General features: G+C 35.2%; 2 protein-coding genes across 2 annotated transcripts; one reads left to right on the plus strand and one right to left on the minus strand.

Moving 5' to 3' along the window:
- Nucleotides 1–479: 479 nt before the first annotated feature.
- On the minus strand, nt 480–18032 carry LOC109066566 (E3 ubiquitin-protein ligase UHRF1). Its single transcript, XM_042749589.1, has 17 exons — nt 17879–18032; nt 15894–16049; nt 12481–12748; nt 11393–11541; nt 10332–10544; nt 8812–8930; nt 8517–8703; nt 7105–7228; nt 6910–7017; nt 5784–5888; nt 5594–5700; nt 5248–5410; nt 4322–4459; nt 4119–4239; nt 3881–4032; nt 3687–3785; nt 480–2534 (listed from the first exon to the last, which is right to left on the minus strand). The coding sequence occupies exons 2-17, from the start codon at nt 16037–16039 to the stop codon at nt 2385–2387; spliced, it is 2349 nt and encodes a 782-aa protein (XP_042605523.1). The 5' UTR covers nt 16040–16049; nt 17879–18032; the 3' UTR covers nt 480–2384.
- A 552-nt stretch (nt 18033–18584) lies between these two features.
- LOC109066569 (TIR domain-containing adapter molecule 1-like) lies at nt 18585–24146 on the plus strand. The gene is made up of 2 exons (XM_019083595.2): nt 18585–18786; nt 21356–24146. The coding sequence occupies exon 2, from the start codon at nt 21464–21466 to the stop codon at nt 23030–23032; it is 1569 nt and encodes a 522-aa protein (XP_018939140.2). The 5' UTR covers nt 18585–18786; nt 21356–21463; the 3' UTR covers nt 23033–24146.
- Nucleotides 24147–24208: the final 62 nt, after the last annotated feature.

Genomic DNA, 24208 nt, shown 5'->3' on the forward strand with positions numbered 1-24208 from the left:
CATGCCTACGTCTGCGTTTGATAGAATATGAAATATATGCCTTTTATGTCCCACATTCTTCCGGTTTTGGGCACTATACGTTATGAATAGAGGAAAACCCTCCAAATGTGTTCGAATAATACAGATCAAATACGTTACACAACAACATCTAGCGTCAAGTTACCGGTTTATATCCCCATTTTCCTTTTATTTAGGATTAAACTTAAATTTGGTGGAAACATTTGTAGTTTAAGATATATATTTGTTACAGAAAAAGGTGAAATCACCTTCTGTCTCGAGATATTACGCTGCATAAATTTGCAAATTGGTATTTGTCATTTTAATTAAACATACTGGTTTGTATGGCAAGCCGTTTTAACATTTACTGCACTTTATGTACGCACCGCTAATGAATCAAGTCATGCACATTTAAATAAAATAGCATTTTTGTTGCAACATATGATACACAGGGCATTTTAAGAAGAGCGCACACACAAGGGTTTTATTTTATATAAAAAGTTCAATACAGTTTATTGAAAAATATAGCACTCATCCCAGTGCAAGAAAATAGCTATGCATCAAACACTACATAAAAATGGCTAAATACAAGTGCTAAAAATATACAATTTCAAATTTCAGAATATACAGCTCCAGTCTATGCAAATATTAGAAATGGTTGAGGTATAACTAAAGAAAACAAATAAAACAAACAAACAAAAAAAAAAGGTAATTATCTGCAGCCTTAGGCATTTTATTTAGCAAATACTATAACAACTCTTAGAACAAGCAAAGAACGTCAACGGGCGAAAAAGACGATACAATTAAATACTTCCTGAATGAGAATCTGTATGTGTTTGTGCGGAAAACGGTTCAAGGATTCACCTCGAAAACCTTTCGAAAAGTCAAGGCAGACCAGGAGCGCTTAAAACCAGATCCAGGATCGACTCAAAACAGCACCTGAAATGCAGATCGTGGATCGGTTTTACGCGCATGACCACTGTTTGCATAACGGCAGAAGTTAGTGGAAAAAAAAATAAATGACACGCCATTTCTAAAGCACATACAGCAGTTAAACAGCAAAGCAAATAAACGAAACGTAACAAAAAAAGAGGGATAATATCTATTTATTTCAGAGGGTATTAAAATTTAGTTGCTTATCAAAATGGATAAGAAAAAAAAACAGGATAAGTCAAGGTTTTTTTTTTACGTAAATAGGTTAAAATGAATAATTTTTTTAGATTAAATTTTATTAGTTACCAATAACGGCAGTACGATAAAATATTTAATAAAGCCAAAACGTAAAAACGTTTATGCGCTAGTAAAGCTACGGCACCTTAAACTCACAGATCTTAAATGACATTTGTACGAAGGCTTGTCATTGCCATAAATGACGAAAAACCGCTGGCAAAAAAAAAAAAAAAAAAAAAATTCTTTTAAATTTAGTTAACGCTAATGACGGTACAGTAAAAACGCAAAAGCGCTGGATCAATTTAATAGGATTCTAGAGCCAGTGCTTTCGCACAAATCATTGCAATGACAAATTACTGTTTGCGAAAAAGCATTAGCCAAAATTGCAATGCAATGGGATCGTTTTAATGGGATTCTAGAGCCAGTGTTTCGGACGAATCATCGTAATGACAAATTACTGTTTGCCAAAAAGCATTAGCCAAAATCGCAATGCAATGGGATCGTTTTAATGGGATTCTAGAGCCAGGGGTTTCAGACAAATCATCATAATGACAAATTACTGTTTGTGAAAAATGAAGAAACCTCAATAGTGCATAGATAGTTTAGTTAACGTTAACAATGGTAAAACACGCTACTGCTACAGCACCTTAAACTCAACCATTCTGAATAGCATTTGTACGAAAGCTTGTTAACATCAAATGGCAAAAAAGCGTTTTGATGTGATATTAGCATTCATTAAATTCAGTTAGCGCTAACGATGTACAGTAAAAATGTCCAACACACTTATGAAGCAACGAGATCTTTTTAAACAGGATTCTAGAGCCAGCGTTTTCGTACAAATCATCGTAATGACAAATTGCTGCGAAAAATTATTAACGAACATCGTAATTGTGCATAGCTATGGTTCATTGTGCTGGTGTAGGAGGCAATGATACGTCACTTGAAGCGGCTATAGCTAAAACACGACTAGAATCACTTTACTCGTAAATACGAAGAATCGCAATTCGGAAGAAGTAACTACAGCGTAAAGAAGTCAAGTGGCTAGATAGAGGCAGATCACAAAACAGGGCCAAATCAAGTAGCGGTGTTCAAGGCGGAGGTGTTTCCATCAATCCTACAACCTGATGCATTTGTTAAATATATAAAAAAAAAAACGAAATCCATGTTTCGTTCATGAAATTCTGTCGCGCCGCAGCACCATGCCGACAGCATCAGCGTCAACACCGGCCGCTGCTGTATCCGGGGAAGAGCTGAGTGAGGATGGCTTGGAGAGGTTTGTTCACCGTCATTTGGTAGTTTTTGCCCAGGTCGTGTCGGCAGGCCGGACAGGTGTAGACCTCAGCTTTGAAAGATCGCTGAAGGCATTCCTGCAAAGAGAACAATTTTATTTTATCTTATTCATAAAATGTACAAACTATTACATGTGTAATGATGAAATGAAACTCTCAAGTGTTACCATAAACCCTTAAATCAGACATCATTCATTTTGCTGCTAAAAGAAAGAAAAAAAAAAAAGCTAATTTTCATAATTTTATAGAAATATTTATATTCAATTAAATACTGTAGCTCAGCAGGAGAGAGGAAAAAAATATAAAAATGGAAGCGTTATTAAAATAAAAATTAAATTAAAAAATAATTACTTAAAATATAAATAAGGATAATTAAAACTTAAAAATAACTGACGTGTATATAATTTTTTTTTAAACAAAACAAATTAAATTAAACAAAATTAGGTATAATTAAAATACATTTTCAAAAATATATAAGTGTACAGTTAAAAATAGTGCATAATATAAATAACTAAAATAAGTTTACTAAAGCATAATTTAAAAAAAATACATATCATTAAAATAACTAACCAAAATACGTTAAAAAAGTTTGAAAACGTTTAATACAGCAGTCAACATTTGAAGTGGATCAAAAAAGTTGTTCCAAGACAAGAATTCATTTTTGATTAAAGGTTTTGATCCACTTCAAATGTTAACTAGTGTATATTAGTATATAATATATAGTATAACTTTACTAAAGCATAATAAAAATAAGTATAATCAATAAGTTAGGATAAGGGTAAATGTTAAATCGCCAAAGGGATTTACACATTTACAAATAAAATAAAGACAAAATCAAGTATAATTAATTAAAAAGTATAATTAAAATAACTAACCAAAATACACATTAACATACAACTGAAAGTTAAATTTTTTAAAAATGAATAATTTTGCTAAAGCAAAATTTACAAAAGTGATTGAAAGACAAATAAAATTTTTAAAAAGTATAGTTTAGTTATAGTATTTTCTAAAAAATAAACTAATAACTAAAATTAAATGAATTAAAATTAATAACCAAACAAGAATAACTAGAAAAAAAAACAGAACATGTATAATTAAAGTACTTTTAGAATTTTACTTTAAGTATTTTATTCGCATTCACAAGAAAAAAAATAGCGTTCTATTGTCCAACTCTAAAGTCCGTTGTTGCAATATAACGCACGTTGTTTTGTCTGTGGTTTTGTCTCTTACCCTGCAGACGTTGTGTTGGCATTCTGTGGTGATGGGCTGATAGACGACTTCTTGGCAGCAGATGCACAGGAAAACCTCCTCCACTTTGTTGATGAACCGCTACAAGAGTGACACAAACACATTAAACCAACAATCATCAGAGCAGCTTAATTACAAGACAAGTGACAATAACGAAGGCTCTGGTCTGAACGTACAGGTCCGAGGTTGAGAGACTCCATGGCTTCGTCCCACAGCTTCTTGTTGAGCTCGTCGTCCTTGATCAAGGCCTTCTGCTCTTTGCTCAGTTTATACGCCTCCACTTTCATCTTCTTAGGTGTGCTTTTGGTCGGAGAGCTCTTCTCGTCCACTGCGATGGAGAAAAGCGAAGACATTAGACAAAAACTGACTGATTTTTAGGTTCGGTCTCTATTAAATCAGGATGTTTTCACCTACCGGTCTGGGATTTCCTCTTCCTCTTGCCTTTGGTGGGCGTTTCTTCAACCTCGTCGTCTTCGTTTTTGTTCTCTTTCTCCTTTTCTTTCGCAGCTACGGCTTCCAGATAACCTTCAGGATACTGAAGCACCAGAGAATGAGGATTCATGAGCGATTCTCAAACCAAACGGGTGAAACTTGAGTGTCATCTGGCAGACTGTTACCTGCATGGTGAGCCCCAGTTTCTTAATGCGCTCCTTCCCGTCGCGGGTCCACGGCGCAGGTTCATCATCGTTACGTTTCAGCAAGTATCTCCAAACGAGGAAGCCGGACTTGCCCTTTTCCGGCCAATACTTCACCACCTAATTAACATGCCGATTCATTACTTCCCACATACAACTGCATAAAATAATAATTTTTAAAATGTCAAAGAAAGTTTCCAATAAAGTATTTATTGAAAGATAAATAAATACAAGCCTGGGAAGATGGACATTATTATTAAAAAAAAATAATAATAAATAAAAAAAATTATAATTATTGAAGTAAATGAATAAATGTTCCTGGGAATGAATAAAATAAATTAAAATAATTAAATATCTAAAGTGTGCATAAGTATAATTAATTTTTTTAAATATCTTTTGTTTTTTTAATTATAATAGAAATGAGTTAAAGTTATTTTTTTTTTTTTTTTTTAATTTTTAATAATTTTTAAATTAAGTCAATTGAAATGCAGTACAAGTAAATTATTTTAAAATATAAACAAAGTGTGCTTGAAACTATCGTTTAATTTTATATATATATATATATATATATATATATATATATATATATATATATATATATATATAATTAATTAAAACTAAAAAGTTAATATTTTTTAAAAAATTATGGTCTTAAATTTTTATTAATAAATTACAAAAAATACTATAATAATTATAATTATTGAACAACAAATGCATATAAAAACTAATAACCTAATAAAAAAATAAAAAATACATATTGAAAGTATAATTAAAAACGTACATGTTAAAATTTCAAGGTCTATCACGTGCATTCATAGAGAAAATGTATGAATAAATAAGATGTATAAAAATATCTAAAACAGATGTACATAAAAATCATGTTAAAAACACAGGGACAAATGGCTCACCTTGTAAATGCCATCGTAGCGGTTGCCGTCTTCGGGACTGAACTTGCTGTGTTTACGTCCTTTGGAGCTGCGCACGACTCTCACGGGTTTCCCAGCTTTCCAGTCTTTGGCCTCGGCGCCTTCCTTCTCGTTCACCGCCGCGTTGCAGTTCAGAGCAAGAGCCCTACAAATCACAAACCAACAATAAAAAAAAAACAACTCAGAACATCTTGCATTTCTTCCACGTTTGATGCAATTTCATCTTCACCACATTGATATCATCCATACTGCTTAAAGCGCAACACAAATAAATGTAACTCCAAATAGCTAACCAAGGAAATGTTTAATAATGCGACGGTTCTCTGACCTGTTCATGTTGGTGAGCTTCTGATCGCAGGACTGCTCGGCCGTCCTCTTGTTTCCGGAGAGGTCGCGACCCCCGGATCCCGTGTAGGTGAACTCGTTACCGTCGTCCTGAATAAAGACAGGGTCACAGATGAACGGAGGAAGGGAAAGAGGTCCTGAAGGACAGTTTGGGACGAGAATCACAAACGTACCACGTCATCTTCGTAGCCTCCGGCGAGAACCAGAGAATAAGCGCCGTCATTACTTCTGCCGTGAATCCCAGCGACGTGAGGCCTGTGAACGCCGGATTCACTCACCTGAGCATCAGAAACACAACATGAGCCCGAAGATAATCATCTTCCCATGACTACTGGACTTTTCATTTTAGAAATATTTTTAACTAATGAACCATTTTGAAAAAAAAAAAAAAAAAAAATAATGCATGTAAATAAACACTAACTGTATGATAAAACAAAGTTTATCATTAAGTAAATTGTAATAAGTTTGTTCATTATACAATTAATTTGACAATTGTTTTAAACATCCTCATAAACAACATTAATTGTATAATAAAAGCTAAAATTTATTTACGAAGTTTGTAAAAAAAAAAAAAAAAAAAGAAAGTCATTTAGACAAGATACGCCTAAAAAAAAAATTAGCATTATTTACTAGTTTTATTTAATTATTAAACTGATGATGGAAACCATTAAAAAAAAAAGATATTTTTTAAAAAAAAGAAATACTAATACTACTAACATAAACTACAAATTTCACTTTTTAAAATAGTATAATTTTGTATAAATAATATAACTAATCCTATTTTGGGGTTTCCATGATTATATAAGGCCTTAAAAAAATTAAACAAATTATTAAACTAATAAATGGAAACTATAATTAATACAATATATACACTTTAATAAAACTAATACTACTTACTAAATATTGAAACTAGTATTACATAATTAAATTTTATAATTATTCTTAATAAAAATCTAATACTTTTTAGGGTTTCCATGATTATAGACGGCCTGTAAAAAAAAAACCCTTTTATTATGTACTATTTTCATTCACTTAAACTAATAATGGAAATTTTATATTTTTTTTATATTTATATATATATATATATATATATATATATATATATATATATATATATATATATATATATATATATATAAATATAAATTTTTCTAATACTTCAAGGCTTTGTGACCATTTAAGAGGCCTACACGAAAAAATATATATATAAATAAATAATATATACACACACATATACATATATATATATATACACATACACATATATATAAGACACTCAAGCAGACTGTGTATTCCCACCTGCACTCTGAACTTCCACTGTGTTCCCACTGGGACTCCAGGAACAGGGCCGTAATGGTTGGAGGGAACGATGGTGCACTGTTTAGTGCGGCCGACACACGCCATACCCTGACAAATGAGACACCAGGCTCATAAATACTTCATCTGAACCAATCCCACAGCTGTGTTTGTGACTTTGCCCGTCTAAAAACGCACCTTCCCCCAGTCTCTCTGACTGGACGAGCTCGCCGATGCCATCTTGGCCTTCTTCTTGCTTTCCTTCAGCTTCTCTCCGGCCAGAACCACCTCGCTGGCGTCGTTACGGCATTCAGGACAATACCTGCCAAAAACACATTTAGAGTGGAAACAACCCTTGTTTTACTTTATTTGTGCAGACAGTTTACACAAACGTTTTATGAGTAATTAACACAAATTAGTTTCACTAACTTCATATAATGTAGTTTAATAAACATTAAAAAAATTGTTTCACTAACTTCATATTTGGTTCAAATCCCTTAAAGGAGTTCTTTATTGTGGTCTTGGACGAACACATTAGATAAACGACTAATTAATGACAGAATTCGTTTGCCAGTCGTCGTCACAAGTATGGTTCTACGAACGATTTACACATTCTATTTACAAATGATTAAATCTTACTGTTTAAAAATTATATTTGATTGTTTTATTTAATTTTAATGTTAAAATTACATGTGATTGTTTTAAATCTTTAACCTTAAAATATTGCATGAACTATTTTGTGGTAATGAAAGTTTTATAGTTTTTGGTTTTATTGAAATTTTTTCAGATTGTTTTTTATGAGTGGTTCTTGTGATTTGGTTTGGTGATTTGGTTTCATATAGCGTGACCCATTAAATATAACTATAAAAAATAAATTAATTAATAATAGTTATAATATTATTGCACTTTATTTAGTTTTTTAAAATAAAATAATAGTAAATAAACTAAATAGTGTGATAATATTATTAAAAATAAAAAGTTTCTGATGTCAGAAGGTTGTTGGTTCAAATCCCTCAAGAATCAATTTACTGATGCTTTGGATGAATGTATTAAACAAACAGTAATTAGCGACGAGAACAAATTTAGCAGTCCTTGTCGCAAGAACGGTTTTACGAACAGCTGACGAGCAATTTACGCAAATTCAACAATGTACAAATTATATTTTGTATAATGTTTTACGAGAATTAATTTATGTGTAATTGTCGCAAGCGACAACACTGTGCAAAAAAAAAAAAAAAAAAACGTTATTCAACAATTCGTCTCCTCCGCATCACCCTAGTGCGCCATTTTTTTCTTTTGCGCACGAAAAGTATTCTCATAGCTTCGTAAAATTACAGTTGAACCCCTGACGTCACATGGATTTTACAGATATATTAAGATACCGAAGGTCTTACAGGTTTGGAACGACATGAGGGTGAGTAATTAATAACTTTTTATTTGTAATTTTTATTTTTGGGTGAACTATCCTTTTAAGAGACAAACATTGCGAACACGAAAATAGAGCGAAAACTAACAAGTTTTTCTGATGTCGCTAGAAGGTTGTTGGTTCAAATCCCTCAAGAGTTGATTCATTGTTGCATTGGATGGAAGTATTAGATAAACTCGTTTACCAGTCCTCGTCCTCAGGGATGGTGGTGAGCGGCGGGTTCAGGCAGTACGTGTGAAACGCCATGTCGCATTCGTCGCACAGCAGCTGTTTGTCGGGATCCTGCTTCACGCCGCAGACGTGACAGTTGCACATGCGGCAGTTCTTCTTCGGGTCGTCTTTGCAGACCTTGCACTCAGGCCCATTTGACCCTGAATCGACAGAAACGGGAAACCTTATAGTCTGCACTTAACATATTGAGAGAGAATACCGCAAAACCGAAATGTAGGTTCTATTTGCTACCAAGAAGTCAGACTCACTCTTGAGAGGGCTGTCGGAAGAGGCTCCTGGACCCTCCGAACATCCCGGCTCCTCGATCTTGTAGATTTCGGTTACAAACATGATGCGACAGTCGTTGAGAGAATCGCCAGCTTCTCTGTAGAAAGTTTGGACAAACATTGTGAGTGAAATAAAGGAAATGAGCAGCAGAACCAATGCATTTGCTTGATAAGTTGCACACTGGTTTCCCAAGGAATTAGTGCTCATTTATCCTCTTGAAGGTGACAACTTTCATAAAAAGGGGCTTTACAAACATTTTACATATTCGTTCTTGCATAAAAATTATTTTACGAATACTTAGAGCAGTTTAGATATTTACATATGATTGTAGAGCTTAAATGTAACATTTGTAATGTACTTAAATATTATATAAACAGATCAAAATCTATTTGAATTCTATAGAATACTAACATTTGTAGATACCTCATTTAAACCAACAGAAAGAAAATTAAATTCTGTAATGGAATTGACAATTTTTATAGGATTTGATCACTGAATACGATAGTTTGCTTAAGAACAGTTTCTTGAGCAATTAACGTGAAATAGAGTTTTAGAGCTTTATGAAATTTTTGGTGAAAAATAGTTTGACATTTTAGATGTTCCTACATAAGAATTGTTTTACAAACACTTTGAGGAATTTAGACAAATTCAATTTACCAATGAATTTAAGAGTTGTGTAAAATGCTATAATTGTTTTAAACATTTTTAAATGTAAATTTGGAATTTTTTAAATTTCAATTTAATTTTATATTTAAGTATTGTGTTTAAAGATATTGTTGGCAAGGCAATTTTCATGAGAAATTAATGCAAGCTTGCTCTGCTAACTGAAAGCGAAAACATTCCTTTTTGCGTTCACACTTACAACAAATTTGATAATTAAACAATTTTAAAGCCTAAATCATACTATATAATGGTTTTAAATAGTTTTAAACATTTTAATTGTATATTAAAGCTTTATTATAAAGTTAATAATTAACTATGCCATTAAAATCCTTAAGTTCATAATTCAAAATGAAAAACTCATTAGACCAATAAAAGAAAATGGTCAGCAAGTGGAATCGACAATTTTTAAACAGATTTGCTCAAACAAACCAAGTAACTATAAAGATAACGATAACAACATCCACACCAGCGAACGATATCGTCTGTTTATTTTAAGCGCACGTGCATCTGCCGCTTTAAATTATTGAGCTCCTTACAGCAGGATGGATTCTGATTGGATGTCAATGTTTGCATCATTCATCAACTGGAAATAAATCGTTCTAAAAGCGATTCCAACGATATAATTTCTCTGTGCCTTTATCGTTATAGTTGTGGTGTGGACTCTGCTATTCTTTAACACGGAGTAAGATTTTTAGAACTATATCTTTCTCGTTATAGTTATCGTCCTTTGTGTGAACGGGCCTTTACAGGTTTGGAACGACATGAGGTTGAGTAATGACCTATATCTTTATCGTTATAGTTATCGTCCTTTGTGTGAACGGGCCTTTTGTGGTTTGGGAGCAGGATCTTGCCGTAAACCTCGCGCTGGGTACGCGTTTCCCTCTTCCTCTGGATCTCGGCGTCGTACCAGTAGCCGCGCTCCTTGGGCTCATCCGGGTTGTAGTTCACCATCACGATCATGCCCTTCTCCAGCTGGTGCCACTGGTAGACGGTGCGCGCCCGCGGACGGACGTCTTTCCCGCGCAGCTGCACCACGCCGTTCTCAGGGTAACTGCACAGAGCACACACTCGCGCCATTAGCATTCAACAGCACGGGACGTTTAAACAGACCGCCTTTGATAAACTGTTTAAGACACAGATGAAAGGAAAGACTGAAACTGGGAGATGTTAACAGGTGCATGAGGCACTCGCGAGGAATCCAGGTGTTAATACTGAAACTGGTTTGAATTTGGAGGGAAAAAAAAAAATAACCTATATTTTGTAGATAATTTGAGCCTGTTTGGAATAGAATGTTGAATGTGTTATTCACCTTACAGTTTTACTCAAAGTCTGTCTTCCAAGTCAATTCAGCCTTATAACTGGGTCATAAGAACATCTGACTGAAAATGACTTTGATTCAAAATGATAATTCATGAATCTTTTTCACTTGTTCATGACTCACTGATTTTTTTTTTTTTTTATTTTTCTTTTTTAAGACTGTATTTTGCTGATGACAAACTGTATTCGGCACGTGTTTTAAGGTTTTTTAATTTGATTTGGTTTTTGATTTTACGTTCTTTTTTCTGATTTCACTCTGATTCAGATTAATTTGGGCATATTTCAGTTATAAAGTCCATTTGGCTTACAGGAAGTTTTTCTTACAGGAATGGTTTTTTATGTTGTAAATTAGTTATGGATTATAGCTAATATTTGAGCTTTTAATTTTTATTTTGTTTTAGTTTATATTCATTTTCGTGTTTAGCTCGCAAGGACGATATAAAGAGGTTTCTTACCATTATTTCATTGTAAAGAAAATATCGGTCTCATTCAATTCTGACGGCAAACTCACATTCACAACTAAAGTTAAATGATTGTTTGCATTGGAGCAGGATCAGTGTGATATGTACAGTGACTATTTACTCTTCATATTTGACGTGGTAAATTATCTCCTCTTCCTCATCGGATCCTCCGTCTTCACTTGAAGACTTTGTTGTTTTCGTCACGTTGACAATCTGCGCCTCAAACCAGGCACCCATGTTCAAATCTCGAGCATCCACAAACTCATTGATCTAAAAAAAAAAAAAAAACAACAACAAAAAAAACCAACATACATTTACTATCAGATAGGGGGAAACCAAAAACGGCAAGACATTTGTAGTGGAATCAATGTGATGCAAATGAAATGTGACAATATAAACAAATTTGACAATTGCGAAATTATTTTAGAGCCTAGCATAACAAAAACACATACATACATATATTTTAAATATCTTTAATACATTTAAATACTGAAAAATTGCTTTCGTTTCTCTTTTGGAAATCAATTTGGATAAAAGCATCTGCTAAATGTATGATATAATTGTAAATATAACAACAAGACAAAACTTATTAACTGTATAATAAAAACTTCAATATTAAAACTAAAATATCAACTTCAATGTCAATACTGAATTTTGTTCATCATACAAAGTGTTTTTGTTACACTGGGACCTAAACTTCATTTTTTTACTTGTATAAATATTTAATACATTTATAGAACACACATTTTTTTTTTTTATATGTGTTTTATACTTTTTTTTTTTACTTGTATTTATTACGTTACGAAAAACTCAGCCAGCAAATACGAAAAACTTGTAACGTCAAAACGTCAAAGAAATAAACCGGCCAACATGACGTTTATAGTGGAATCAACAATTTGCCCAAAAATAGTTTCATAAGCATTTAACGCAAATTTGCTCTGGTAACTGAATGCGACAACTTGCATACAAAGTGATTTTCCAAACACTGCATCTGAATGCGACAACTTGAAAAAAAAAAAAAAAATTTACGAATGATTTATAACCAATTTAAGAAAATTTGACAATTTAGAGGGATTTAAGAGCCTTAATAATAATTTCAATATACAAGACAAACTTGAGGCCGACGAGATCAACAATTTGATTTATCATGAAAATTTGCGCAAGAACGTTTTCATGATCTTCCAGTAAGGTTTTATCTCAGTTTCTCACCTTGTAAAAGCCAAAGCCAGGGTCGATGAGATCCGGCGTGTCAGTCTGGCCCGAGGTCCCGGCGCTTTGGCCGTCGCTCTCGCCATGCGTGGAGCTCTTATCGGACTCGCTCTGGGCCGATCCGCAGCCAGAGTCAGAGTCGGACAGCTCAGCCTCTTTGTCCTTCGGCAGCGGCACCGACGAGAGCTTCTGACGCACCAGAAGTTGCACGATGTCGTTTAACCCAACATTATAGTCGAAGATTGTGTGGCCGTCTTCCATCTGTGATGGCCAAAGACATTAAACGTTAAAGGATAAGTTCACTTCCAGAATAAAAATTTCCTGATAATTTACTCTCCATATATAGGGCCCTATGAAATCTGTTTTATTTTTTCCTAAATTCCGTCTTATTTTTCTCAAAATTCCGTTTTTTTCCATTTAAATTTTTCTGGACTTTTTCCCCCCCCATTTTAAATTTCTCAACTCCTTTTTAATAGTTAAAGTTTATTAATCAAAAAGCATGTCTAATTAATTAAAATCATGAAACTTCTCCATTTTCACATCAATTTAATAAACGTTTAACAAAATATGAAAATGTGTTTATGAAATGTTTTGTTTTTTCCTCACCATATTTTTTGTTACCAAATTCTGTGGTTTACCATGTCTAATTATTTGAATGCATAAAACAACTTAATTTTCCCCTCCTTTCTTTTTTCCACAAATTCTGTGTTGTGTATTTACATTTTTCTAGTTATCAAATGAAGGCATAAAAATTTCATTTCTCTTTTAATTATTGAAAATTAAGCAAACTTTATTTTTTGGCAAAGGGGATTTACTGTTAAAATTAAAACATGGAAAAAAAGTTGTGTGATTATTCCTTAAAACAATGTTTGTTTTATTTTAGTAGTAGTAGGCTATGTACATTCTACTGTAAAATATTAATAGGCACGTCTTCAAATCAAACCGTAATTTATTTTGACGGGTTGCCGTGAATACCTTTACAATTCTGTGATATGACGCTAGTTTTACTCAAATCAAAGTCAAATGCTGATAAAGTGACTTTCAGAGCAATTCTGAGGATGTTGTTCATGTGTTTACGTCCTCATTTAGTGAGACGGTAGACGATGAAAACGTCACGTGCGCTTCAGTGTGTGTAGTAAAAGAAATCGCCTGTCTGCGCCATTCATTAACAGAGACACGCAGAACACGCAGGATTCATATTTAAATCGACTTTTGCGGCTTAATATTTACAGATACTAGTCCATAATCGTGATTTGACCTACTTTTGATTAATTAATTCAAAATTTGACAAAATCCATGACATTACACGTTAAACTGCGGACTCCGTTTTTATGACTGGATTCCGCGATTCTGTCCGCGTTTTCCCACATCACGGAAATCATAGGCCCCTACATATAGTGTACTTCAGTGGGGCTCAACGAATTGAAGGTTAAAAATGCCGTTTCAATGCAGCTTCAAAGGACTCTACACAATCCCAGCCTAGGAATAAGGGTCTTATCAAGCAAAACGATCGTCATTTTCTTAAATTATATTTATACACTTTTTATCCACAAACGCTCGGCTAGCATTAGCTCTGCAATGTGTGTCTTTATTAGGTGATATTGGAAAGGTCGCACGTGACGTAGACGGAAGTACCGACTAGTGCTGTCAAAAGACCCGGTACTTTGATACCAGGTCGATACTAAAAAAAAATGAAAAAGTTACGGTACCTTTTTTTTTTTTTTTTTTTTTTTTTTTTTTTTTTAAGTACCAGTGGTACCAAGTACCCGGTTCTTGGTGCACTATCCAAAAGGTGCGCAGATGAGCTCTCTTCATAAAAGCACTGAGATGAGGTGACCTCAAAAGGAGGAAATGCACCAAACTAACAAAACACTTCAAAGACAGACACCCAGATCAAATTAAAGAGTTCAAGCAGGTAAGTTTCACAGTGTTTCCCATACATTGGGAAATATCAAAACTGAACGCAACAAACAGATTTTCCAAAAGGCTTTGACTTCGTTGAATAAACATGAGCATTGCACGTCTCAGTCTAAACCCGGTGCGGGTGTTTTTATATCACCGTATTTCTGAAGAAAATCGACTCTTCAGAAAATTATGGGTGTCATTTTCATTTAATCTTGTCTGCAATGCCTGAGCATCCCTTTAATTTTATTTTTAAATTAAATATGTACACAGTTTGGATTAAATGAAAGTATAGTAGAAAATTTTAATTAGCATGTTTTTGTGTTTTGCTTTGGTACTGAGAACCGTGGCTTTACACTGGTTTTAGTACCAAATACTGAAATTTTGGTACTGTGACAACAGTAGTACCGACCCAGTGTTTACAAAGCAAGCATGCGAAAAAAAGTCATTGCCGTTGTTTTATAAAAAGATAAAACAACGATGTCAGATGATTTTAAAGTTCAACCCTCTACATTGCGAGTAAATCACTCGCATATGCGACTAAATTTGTAAATATTATTGACAAATAAATTCTGTCAAAATAACAGAGTTCCTGTTCTTATTAGCAGAATTCGTATTATTGTCTTATCAGTATTATTGTTATGAATATGTAGTTTTCCCCCCTTTTTTTACAGAAACACTGAATGACCAAAAAAGCACCACCACCAGTCCTAAATTCAGTTAAAATGTTTATGCATTCATACACGGTTAACAAGTTTTAGTTCTAAAGTTCTATCATTAAATAATACTTGATTATCATAATAGCATATAATAATGCTTGACTGACTGATGTTAAGAGTGTACTTCCAGAATTAAAGAGCTGTGGTATTTTACAAACATATACAGTATTATACAGATAGATAGAATATCTATCTGTATAATACTGAATAAAATAATAAAAAGTTTAACTAGCCAATGGCCATTCAATTGCCAATTTGTCCGTAGAGGGTTGAAGTTGAAGGAGAAAATGAGGAGTTTTTAACAGAAGTACAAAGACGAAGAACTAACCATGTGTGACCTTTCCAACAGGATTACATAATGTGTGAAGACACGCATCGGAGAGCATTTTTGGTTAAAAAGTGGATAATTTATTTATTTTCAGAAAATGACATTGTTTCCCTAGATAAGACCTTTATTCCTCGTCTGGGATCGTGCAGAGCCCTTTGAAGCTGCATTGAATCGTTGGCCACCATTGAAGTCCACCACTTAGTCAAAAACCCTAAAATGTTTTCCTCAAAAAAAAAAAACCTTAAAGTTCTTTGCGACTGAAGAATGAAAGACATAAACATCTTTGATGACATGGGTGTGAGCAAATTATCAGGAACTTTTTATTCTGGAAGGGAACTTATTTAAAACAACAATACACAAAATAATGATGCTTCATTTTTTTACTTTTACTAATCAATTTATTTAAGAAATATAAAAAATATCTGTGTATTTTTTTGTGTATAATGAAGCGTCGTCTGTTTGCCCCTGTCTGTAGAGTAGTTGCTCTCTCAGCTTCGACGTTGAAGAGCTCGGCGATCTTCACACGCAGCTCGTCCACCTTGGTGAGCTTGGACAGGGAGTCGACCCGATGGGTCTCCTTGCCATCCATAGTGCGCACCTGGATCCACATGGCGGCAAACCTAGAACGAGCGACGTCAGCAAGTGAGATTGTTTCCCGCATTGCTTTTTATAGTTCAGTCTATGGCTCTGAGCCAAGAGCTTCAAACGAGCAGGAAAAAGGTGTTAGTTTCACAGTGACGTGAGTGACACGGGCAGCTTTTTCCTCGTCCATCTCCTCCGGCACTTTTAGGCTTGATTCTCCAAGAAGCTGCTTTAAAGCGATCTGTTTTTTACGACTATGTAGAGTTACGTTACCTTCACAAAAAAGGTGTTAGCACGATACAGTGATACTACCGGATGACAAAACCCAAGGTACTTTCATTTCTAAGCATTTCCACACCATTTGACCAATTTTTGTTTATTAGTTTTCCAATTTATGATTGATTAATAGGTTTTCAATGAACGTCCGAACATGGTGTATGCATTCATCATTGTACTAAATGATAACAATATTTATATAAAACGAGATTACAAAAGGCACACCAAACAATACTAACGTAAAACATGGTTTTACCAAGGTATATGCCTGAAAAATGTGGTTTTACCAAGGTACATGCTCAAGAAATGCAGTTTTTCCATGGTATATGCCCAAAAATATGGTTTTACCATGGCCCATGCCCAAAAAACATGGTATTACCAAAATACAGGCCAAATAACATTCCATTAACATGGTAGATGCACAAAAACATGGCTTTACCATGGTGCATGCCTAAAAAAAACATGGTATTACCAAAGTACAGGCCAAATAACATTGCATTACCATGGTAGATGAACAAAAACATGGCTTTACCATGGTGCATGCCTAAAAAAACATGGTATTATCAAGGTACATGCCCAAAAAGCTAAATATTATCTAGGTACATGCCCAAAAAGCTAAATATTATCAAGGTACGTGCCCCAAAAAACATGGTATCAGCAATGGTACACGCCTAAAAACCATTGTATTGCCATGCTACTCGTCTAGATCCAATTTCCAATTGGCGTGAGAGCTTATTCTCCATTCCTACGGGTGAGATAGTATATAATGGGGTAAAAACAAGGCCTTGTTGACATGTCTGCTCTCCAAACCACGCCTGTTATTGGCGGAAATAGACGGAAACGCCCCCTAACGTCATTTAATGGTAGTGCATTGAATGAAATAACATTAGTCTTTATGTTGTCGAGTTTAAGCCAACAACAGGAAGCTGAAATGGGGCCTGGACTTAATTTAAGAGTCTATTTGGAGTTTATTTGTAGAAATCATTCAGTTTAAACCAGATTTAACGCAAATCGTGTTCATTTAAGTTAAGGGTTGTGCGCTGGTCATGATGTGGGTGGTCTTGGATCAAAAACAGACACTTAAATGACAAATATAAGCTAGGAGTTAATGAAAATTAAAACTAATTGAGTCAAATAGCTAAACATTTATCATTTTAATTACATAAAATCAGTGTAAGTAACGCTAACCCATTCTGAACCACTGCATTACTCCAGTTACACCTTCACAAACACTTCCCTGTCTCTCAAGGGCTTGTTTTGAACTGTTGTGCACAAATATGCGTATTCATTTCAGCCTGCAAGACACTGATAACACACATTTCAGCTGATTTAATCGCATTAACCTCACAATTAGACTTCATTTAAGGGCATGGGGCTGGTATAAAATAAAAACCAAAAAGACAAAGACAGAAAGTGAAAGAAAGAAAGAAATATCTGAAAAGCGCTTAATACGACTTTAAACCTTTAACATGCACAAGATAAATATGCAAATGTGTTAATATTTACACAGTAAAATAAGGCGCGTGCACATGGTTATACAGACAATACCTTTAAAGATCAACCGAAACTGATTTTAAAAACGGCTCTTTACCTGTAATCCTCCTCTTGAGAATAGAAGACGTGGTTTTAATTCAATTAAAGCGCTAAAAGTGTGAAAATGTTGCACTTTTGTTAGAGTTGAGTCCTGCCGCGAAACGCACTGGAAGTGGGGTTCGAATCAATAAAAGTGTTCAACAACGTGTTTCCCCTCCTGCCGCGGGCACGGCGCGTCGCTGATTGGCGGAGCGGAGTTCTGAGCCGCCTGCTGATTGGTCGAGCCGCGCGTCACTCACGAGGTTAGGCTCAGCGCGCGAAACCCTGCTCTCGTTATCGCACATGCTTGGCTCGTCCTGTAATCTCGCGGGATTTGGCGATGTACTATACAATAAAAGCACACGTTAAAGGATTCGCTCATTTTTTATTAATATATAATCAACATTTAATTTATAGCTGTTTATTAAATTTACAAACAAAATAAAACATTCCCATATAGATTCAATGTCAAGTAATATGCAAACAGTACATTTATGAAATTAATGATATAACCTTCTTAATGTTAAATCCTAATTGTTTGAGAACTTAAAAAAAAAAAAACATTTGTTTCAAATATAAATATTAAAACCATGTTAATGTTAATATATATATATTTTTGTTTAGCAAAATGTAGCCTAAACTGCGTAAAGAAAAAAATCTGAAAATCAACAGGTAGTTAAATTCAAAACTTTTCCTGGTCAATTTTACTGCCATCTTCTGGTCATCAGAAACTACTATCCTACAGAAGTCCACAGTTTTTGACCTTCTTCCGCATTACAAGAGAAAGCGGAAAGACTAACATTCAGTCTTTAAAACATCCTTGTGTCACCTAATGTTTTAGATATTAAATAGCAGGTACCATAAACCTCTTGATGTTTGCTAATCAGTCCATTTCTACAGGTTCGACCGCAGAACTATCACAAACTGGTAAGACACACGGTCTTTTGTGTTTCTTTATCGCATTTATCAAATACATTGAATGGTGTAGTATCATACCTGTGAATTATTTGGTGAACACGTCTGACTGTCATTTAGACTATCTGAAGAAAGCAGCCAAGACGTTAGACACTCATTTGGGATCATTATTATTATAATTCAGGTCTTGATATTCTAAGTTATCATTCATACGCCATTTTTAATATGATCTAGTCAGTGAACCCAGATTACAGGAAGCCTTCTCAGAACTTGAGCTAACTGAGGTTCTCTTGAAGTTATGAACAAGGGTGCTTCTAGTGAGGTTAAAGGGATAGTTCACCCAAAAGTGAAAATGTGATGTTTATGTGTTTGCCCCCAGGGCATCCAAGATGTAGGTGACTTTGTTTCTTCAGTAGAACACAAATTAAGATTTTTAACTCAAACCGTTGCAGTCTATCAGTCTTATAATGTAAGTGGATGGGAATCACGGATAAAACATACAATAAAACAACAAAAAAACATACACGAACAAAACCAAATTAAAACCTGTGGCTCGTGACGATACATTGATGTGTAAAGACACAAAACGAACAGTATTTATATAGTTTTTTTTTTACCTCTGATTCATTCGAACTGTTAAAGCTCTCCTGAGCAGCAGGCGCATGAGGCGTCTTCTTCTTCTTGCTTTATGGCGATCGCAGACTTATAAAGGCCCCGATATACTTCAAACGAAGTTCGTTTTTGTTCTTTGTTTGGGGGCTAAAAGAAGTTAGAAAAGGTTGGGCGATGGTATACTGTTTCAGAACTTTCCAACACCCCCGCGCTGCTGGACGTGGGTGTAGATTAATGTAAACATGTGTCGCGACGCTCGCATGTATCCCCTAAACACAACAATGATGAAATAATGAAGTGTAGACAATCTAGGTGTGAGATGGGGCCCAATGGTCAGAATATTAAAGACAAAAGAATAATGATTAGCAGCAGTTCAGAGTCAAGTACCATATTTGCAATACAAAAGAACCATAATCAGTCCTTTATGGGAAGTGTGAATGTCTCATAGTCTGAAAACTTTAGCATGGTGTGGGAAAAAAACTTTATTTACTTTATTTTATTAGTGTTCGTTTATTTTATTAAACTGGATATATTGTTACACCTTTTTATATTTTATGTGGTGTCATGATTTAATATTAGGTTTATTATTGTATGTTCGTTTGCCATTTCATTTATTGTACCCTTTAAATTCACTTATTGAAAGAAAAACAATAGCAGCAGCAGCAGTATGGTGTAACATTTATTTGAAACGTGTATTTGGTTCTTGCTACCTTTTATCTTTACTCTTTCCTTTCATGGCTTTGGAAAACTTGTCTTGGATGTTTCTCTGCGTCGCTTTTTGCATAACTCTGGGTCGTCGACACCAAGCTTCGTTGCAATTTCTTTCTAGGAATGAAATGCTTTCTCTGAATCTTTAAAGTCTCTCCGTGAGCAATCGTACAGGTGTGGATATATTTGTGCCAGCTCAGCTGTTCGACACTCCAGTGTATTCAGGAGATGTTGTTCTCCTCTCGGACCTCAGTAGAATGAGAATCGAAACGGGGGGAAAAAAATCGCACGTCAAAGAAGGTGGAGTTTCAGAACACACCCACTGACTGCGTAACCGTCACGGATCAATAGAAGCTCAAAGGTGTTTAGGAGCCAAACGAACTCCCCCAGAAAGCGCGCTTTGGTGAGCTGTTTCGAACTGCCGAAACGAACTCAAAATGAACTTCGGAATGTGTTTGAAATGACGTCATATCAGTTCGTTCTTCAATTTCATTTGAAGTATATCAGGGGCTTACATGGATTACCGCCACCTACCTCTCAAGTGCACCATTTACACTCCTAATTGAGATTGTATATATAGTGTCAATGGTCCACTTGAAAGATAGGTGCTGGTAATGCACTTATAAGTCTGCGATCCTCCATAAAGCAAGAAGAAGAAGAAGACACCTTACGCTCCTGGTGCTGAGAGCGCGCTCAGGAGAGTTCTTACAGTTCGGACATTGTGAGTTTCTTGCACAGAACGATTGTTTTGTGTGTCTACACATCAATGTATCGTCACGAGCCGCAGGGTTTAATTTGGTTTTGTTGATGTTTTTTTTTTTTTTATTATTGTATGTTTTAGCCTCGATTCCCATCCACTTACATTATATGACTGACAGACTGCAACGGTTTGAGTTAAAAATCTTCGTTTGTGTTCTACTGAAGAAACAAAGTCACCTACATCTCGGATGCCCTGGGGGTAAGCAGATAAACATCAAGTTTTCATTTTTGGGTGAACTAATAATAATAATAATAGAACGCCTGTTCAAAGTTATCTGGTAATAATGTTCTCAAAACGTTAGCACAAAAATGTTATTGATGCATTTTTAATGGAACAATGTAAACAGAAAGGTTTCTAAAACATTTCAGTTGGATTTTTTTTTTTAAATGATATTTTTAAATGTTACTGCTCATTTCAGAACGTTCAGAGAACATTCAGAAATAATGTTTTAAAAACTTGTTATTCAATTTATATTGAAATAGACTTCACTTTGTCTTTCAGCATTCGGGAGCTCACACTCATCTAAGTGACTTCAGATTGAATGGAATGGCTTGAACATGTCATATGAGAGCACATATTCACATATGATCGGCAGTATTTGCGTAAACAATGGAAGACGGTGGAGCAGATCTTGTGGATCAAAGATTCGCGAATCTCGCCAAGGCATTTGAGATCATTTCCCAGGCTGGTCATGATCGATGGGTCAGCCTGACGTTCAAAATGCTCCACACACGGGCCGATGAAATGGTGAATGCCATGTGCTTGATTCTCCTTAAGAAGATTGGAGAGGCGCACGCTAAGCTAACGGCTAACAGCGATAGCAGCATTGGAAAATACTTAGCCGAAATGGTCAAAATGCACGGAGAATGTGTGAACAGTAGCCACATTGGCGGTTTTAAGTCAACAGATGCAAATACGTTATTGGATATCGCAAGAATTTTTGACGTTTTGGTGCAGGAGAGATTGTGCGACAAGTCGCTACGAGATCAAGCATACCGCGAAGCTCTTGCGTCGAGCAGAATGGCTGGTTTAGACTTCGAGAAGGAAGTAAAGCAAGTCTGCGGGCCTGACATTATCAATGAATCCAATACCGAACTTCATACCGAAATGTACAATTTGACGTCGCTAGGTCAAAACAATGGCCCTCCATCATCTCAGCAATCAAGCTCGCATTACAGTATCGAAATTAGTTCGCCAACTGCTACAGAATCCAATATGGAAGAAGCAAAGCCAATGAGTCTACAAACACCAACAAATTGTGAAACGTCAACCAATATTTGTGCAAAGAACCAGCTACCGACAGCGGAAGTCAATGAAGCGACAAAGTCGAAGCAGTGTCTAGACCGCAATGGAAGCTCCCAACTTGTGACATCCAAAAACATGAATCTCAATTTTTCGTCTTCCCCAAACGATGGCGACAAACTTCACGCTCAACCACTAAACGCTAACGATCACAAACCGACAACTAAACCTATCAGTTTTAGCTCTCCAGAACTGAGTCAAAGCGACGTAGAAGAAACGTTTTACGACTTTGTGATCCTACATGAAGCTGAAGACGCGGACGAGGCGCAGAGACTCAGGGACAAACTTGAACGTATTATTTCTGGAATTGGTGCAACGTTTTCTGACGACTTCGCACAACCAGGAAGGTCGACGTTGCGATGTTTGGAGGACGCCATCGAGAATTCGGCGTTCACACTGCTGCTGCTCACCCAGAACTTCAGCTCCAACCTCAGCGCAACTAGCGCCGATTCAGCGATCATGAATTCGCTGGAAAACCACCACAAAATGAACTCCGTAATTCCGTTGCTACCTCGCAAGAACTGTTTGTTGCGCAAAAGTTTTCCGTTGGTGCTCCAGACGAAGGTCCCTCTCGATGAAAGCAACAGAATGTTCGAACGCAACGCCCAAAAGGCCATCACACCGGAAAAAGTAGCAACTCAGAAGAAGATTTGGATGATCGAACAGCATCGTAAGAAGCTAGTCGAGGAACAGAAGAGACTACAAGAGGAGAACGCCATAAATGTGGAGCTGCGACGAGAGATGGAAAAATTAGCGCGACTGAGACAAGAAAGCGAAATGAAGCAAAATAACATGTTTTATCCGCCATCTGTACCAATGCATGCATCTCCGTCACATGAAGCGATGCGACAATTTGAGTTCACGCAATCTCACTAATTTGATCCAAGTTAGATGTGTCAGGATAATTTGATTTGCACTTAACCATGGCAAACACATGAATATCAATGCATTTGAGACGTTGTGTTTTCCTCACTGCATAAATGACACATCACAGGTATATTTTTCATCTGTAAATGTTAGAAAGTCATGCAAATATATCCATTTTACTGTTAGGAGTGGGCGGAGCTTCACGAGTGAAGGAGTGCTGCTGCGCGCATGCGTACTAAATATAATAGCGCAATCATTTTGATACGTAAGTGTATTTTAATGATAGCATTAACTGTAAATCAAATTTAAGCTGCTAATACAGCCCTGCTAGCTCAAATGAGTAAATGTTTTTTGAAGCTTTAAAGAGCAATTTTGTATTGTAATGTTTTAAGGTTCTACTAATAACCATAAAAGGCACAGTTGTCATAAAACCCGTGAAAAAAGCTGCATGGCTAGAAACGGCTGATCAAGTGAACGTGCAACTATGTTAAAATGTTTTTATATATCTTAAAGAAAGTTTTTTTTACATTTTGGGCACAATACATTAAAAGACAGTTGGTTGTAGCCTATATTTTTATAAGTTGCATTTTCTGTATACTTTTATTTTTGGACTTCTTTAAGTGTGTTTTCACTAAAATCGGTGTTGTGAGAAATCATGTGTTTCTGGGAAAGAAAACTTATTTTGGCCAATCAGCACACTCCCTGCCTGTCAATCTGTTTAAATGCTCAGGTTAGTTGACATCTGGTTGGCTGATGTGTTTTTGGGGGCGGGGTTGGGAGAAGGCCTGATGATAAACTACAACTAACTTAAAAAGAAAAGAAAATACAAGACAAAGTGTTTCATATCATTGTATTAATTCAGCATTAGGGCTGTCTGTTTGTTTTATGGTGGTTTATAGTTCTCTATTATTATTATTATTAAATATTTTTGTGGTATTTTGAGTCTAAGCTTAATTTCCACGTTCAACATTATTCATACATTCATTATAATTAAGTTTAGCTTTAAAAATTGTAAAGTTGACAGAAATGAAAAACGTCAACTGAAAGCAAAATGTCTATTGTGTTACTGTAAGCGGAAAAAAAGGTTGTACAAAATAATAAAATAATTGCCATATGACAGCAAGGAATATGTTGACACTTTTTTTCTGTTGTATTATTTACAAAAATACAACAGTTAGTTTTCTA

This window comes from Cyprinus carpio, chromosome B22 (assembly GCF_018340385.1).
Source record: "Cyprinus carpio isolate SPL01 chromosome B22, ASM1834038v1, whole genome shotgun sequence".
Lineage (NCBI taxonomy): Eukaryota > Metazoa > Chordata > Actinopteri > Cypriniformes > Cyprinidae > Cyprinus > Cyprinus carpio.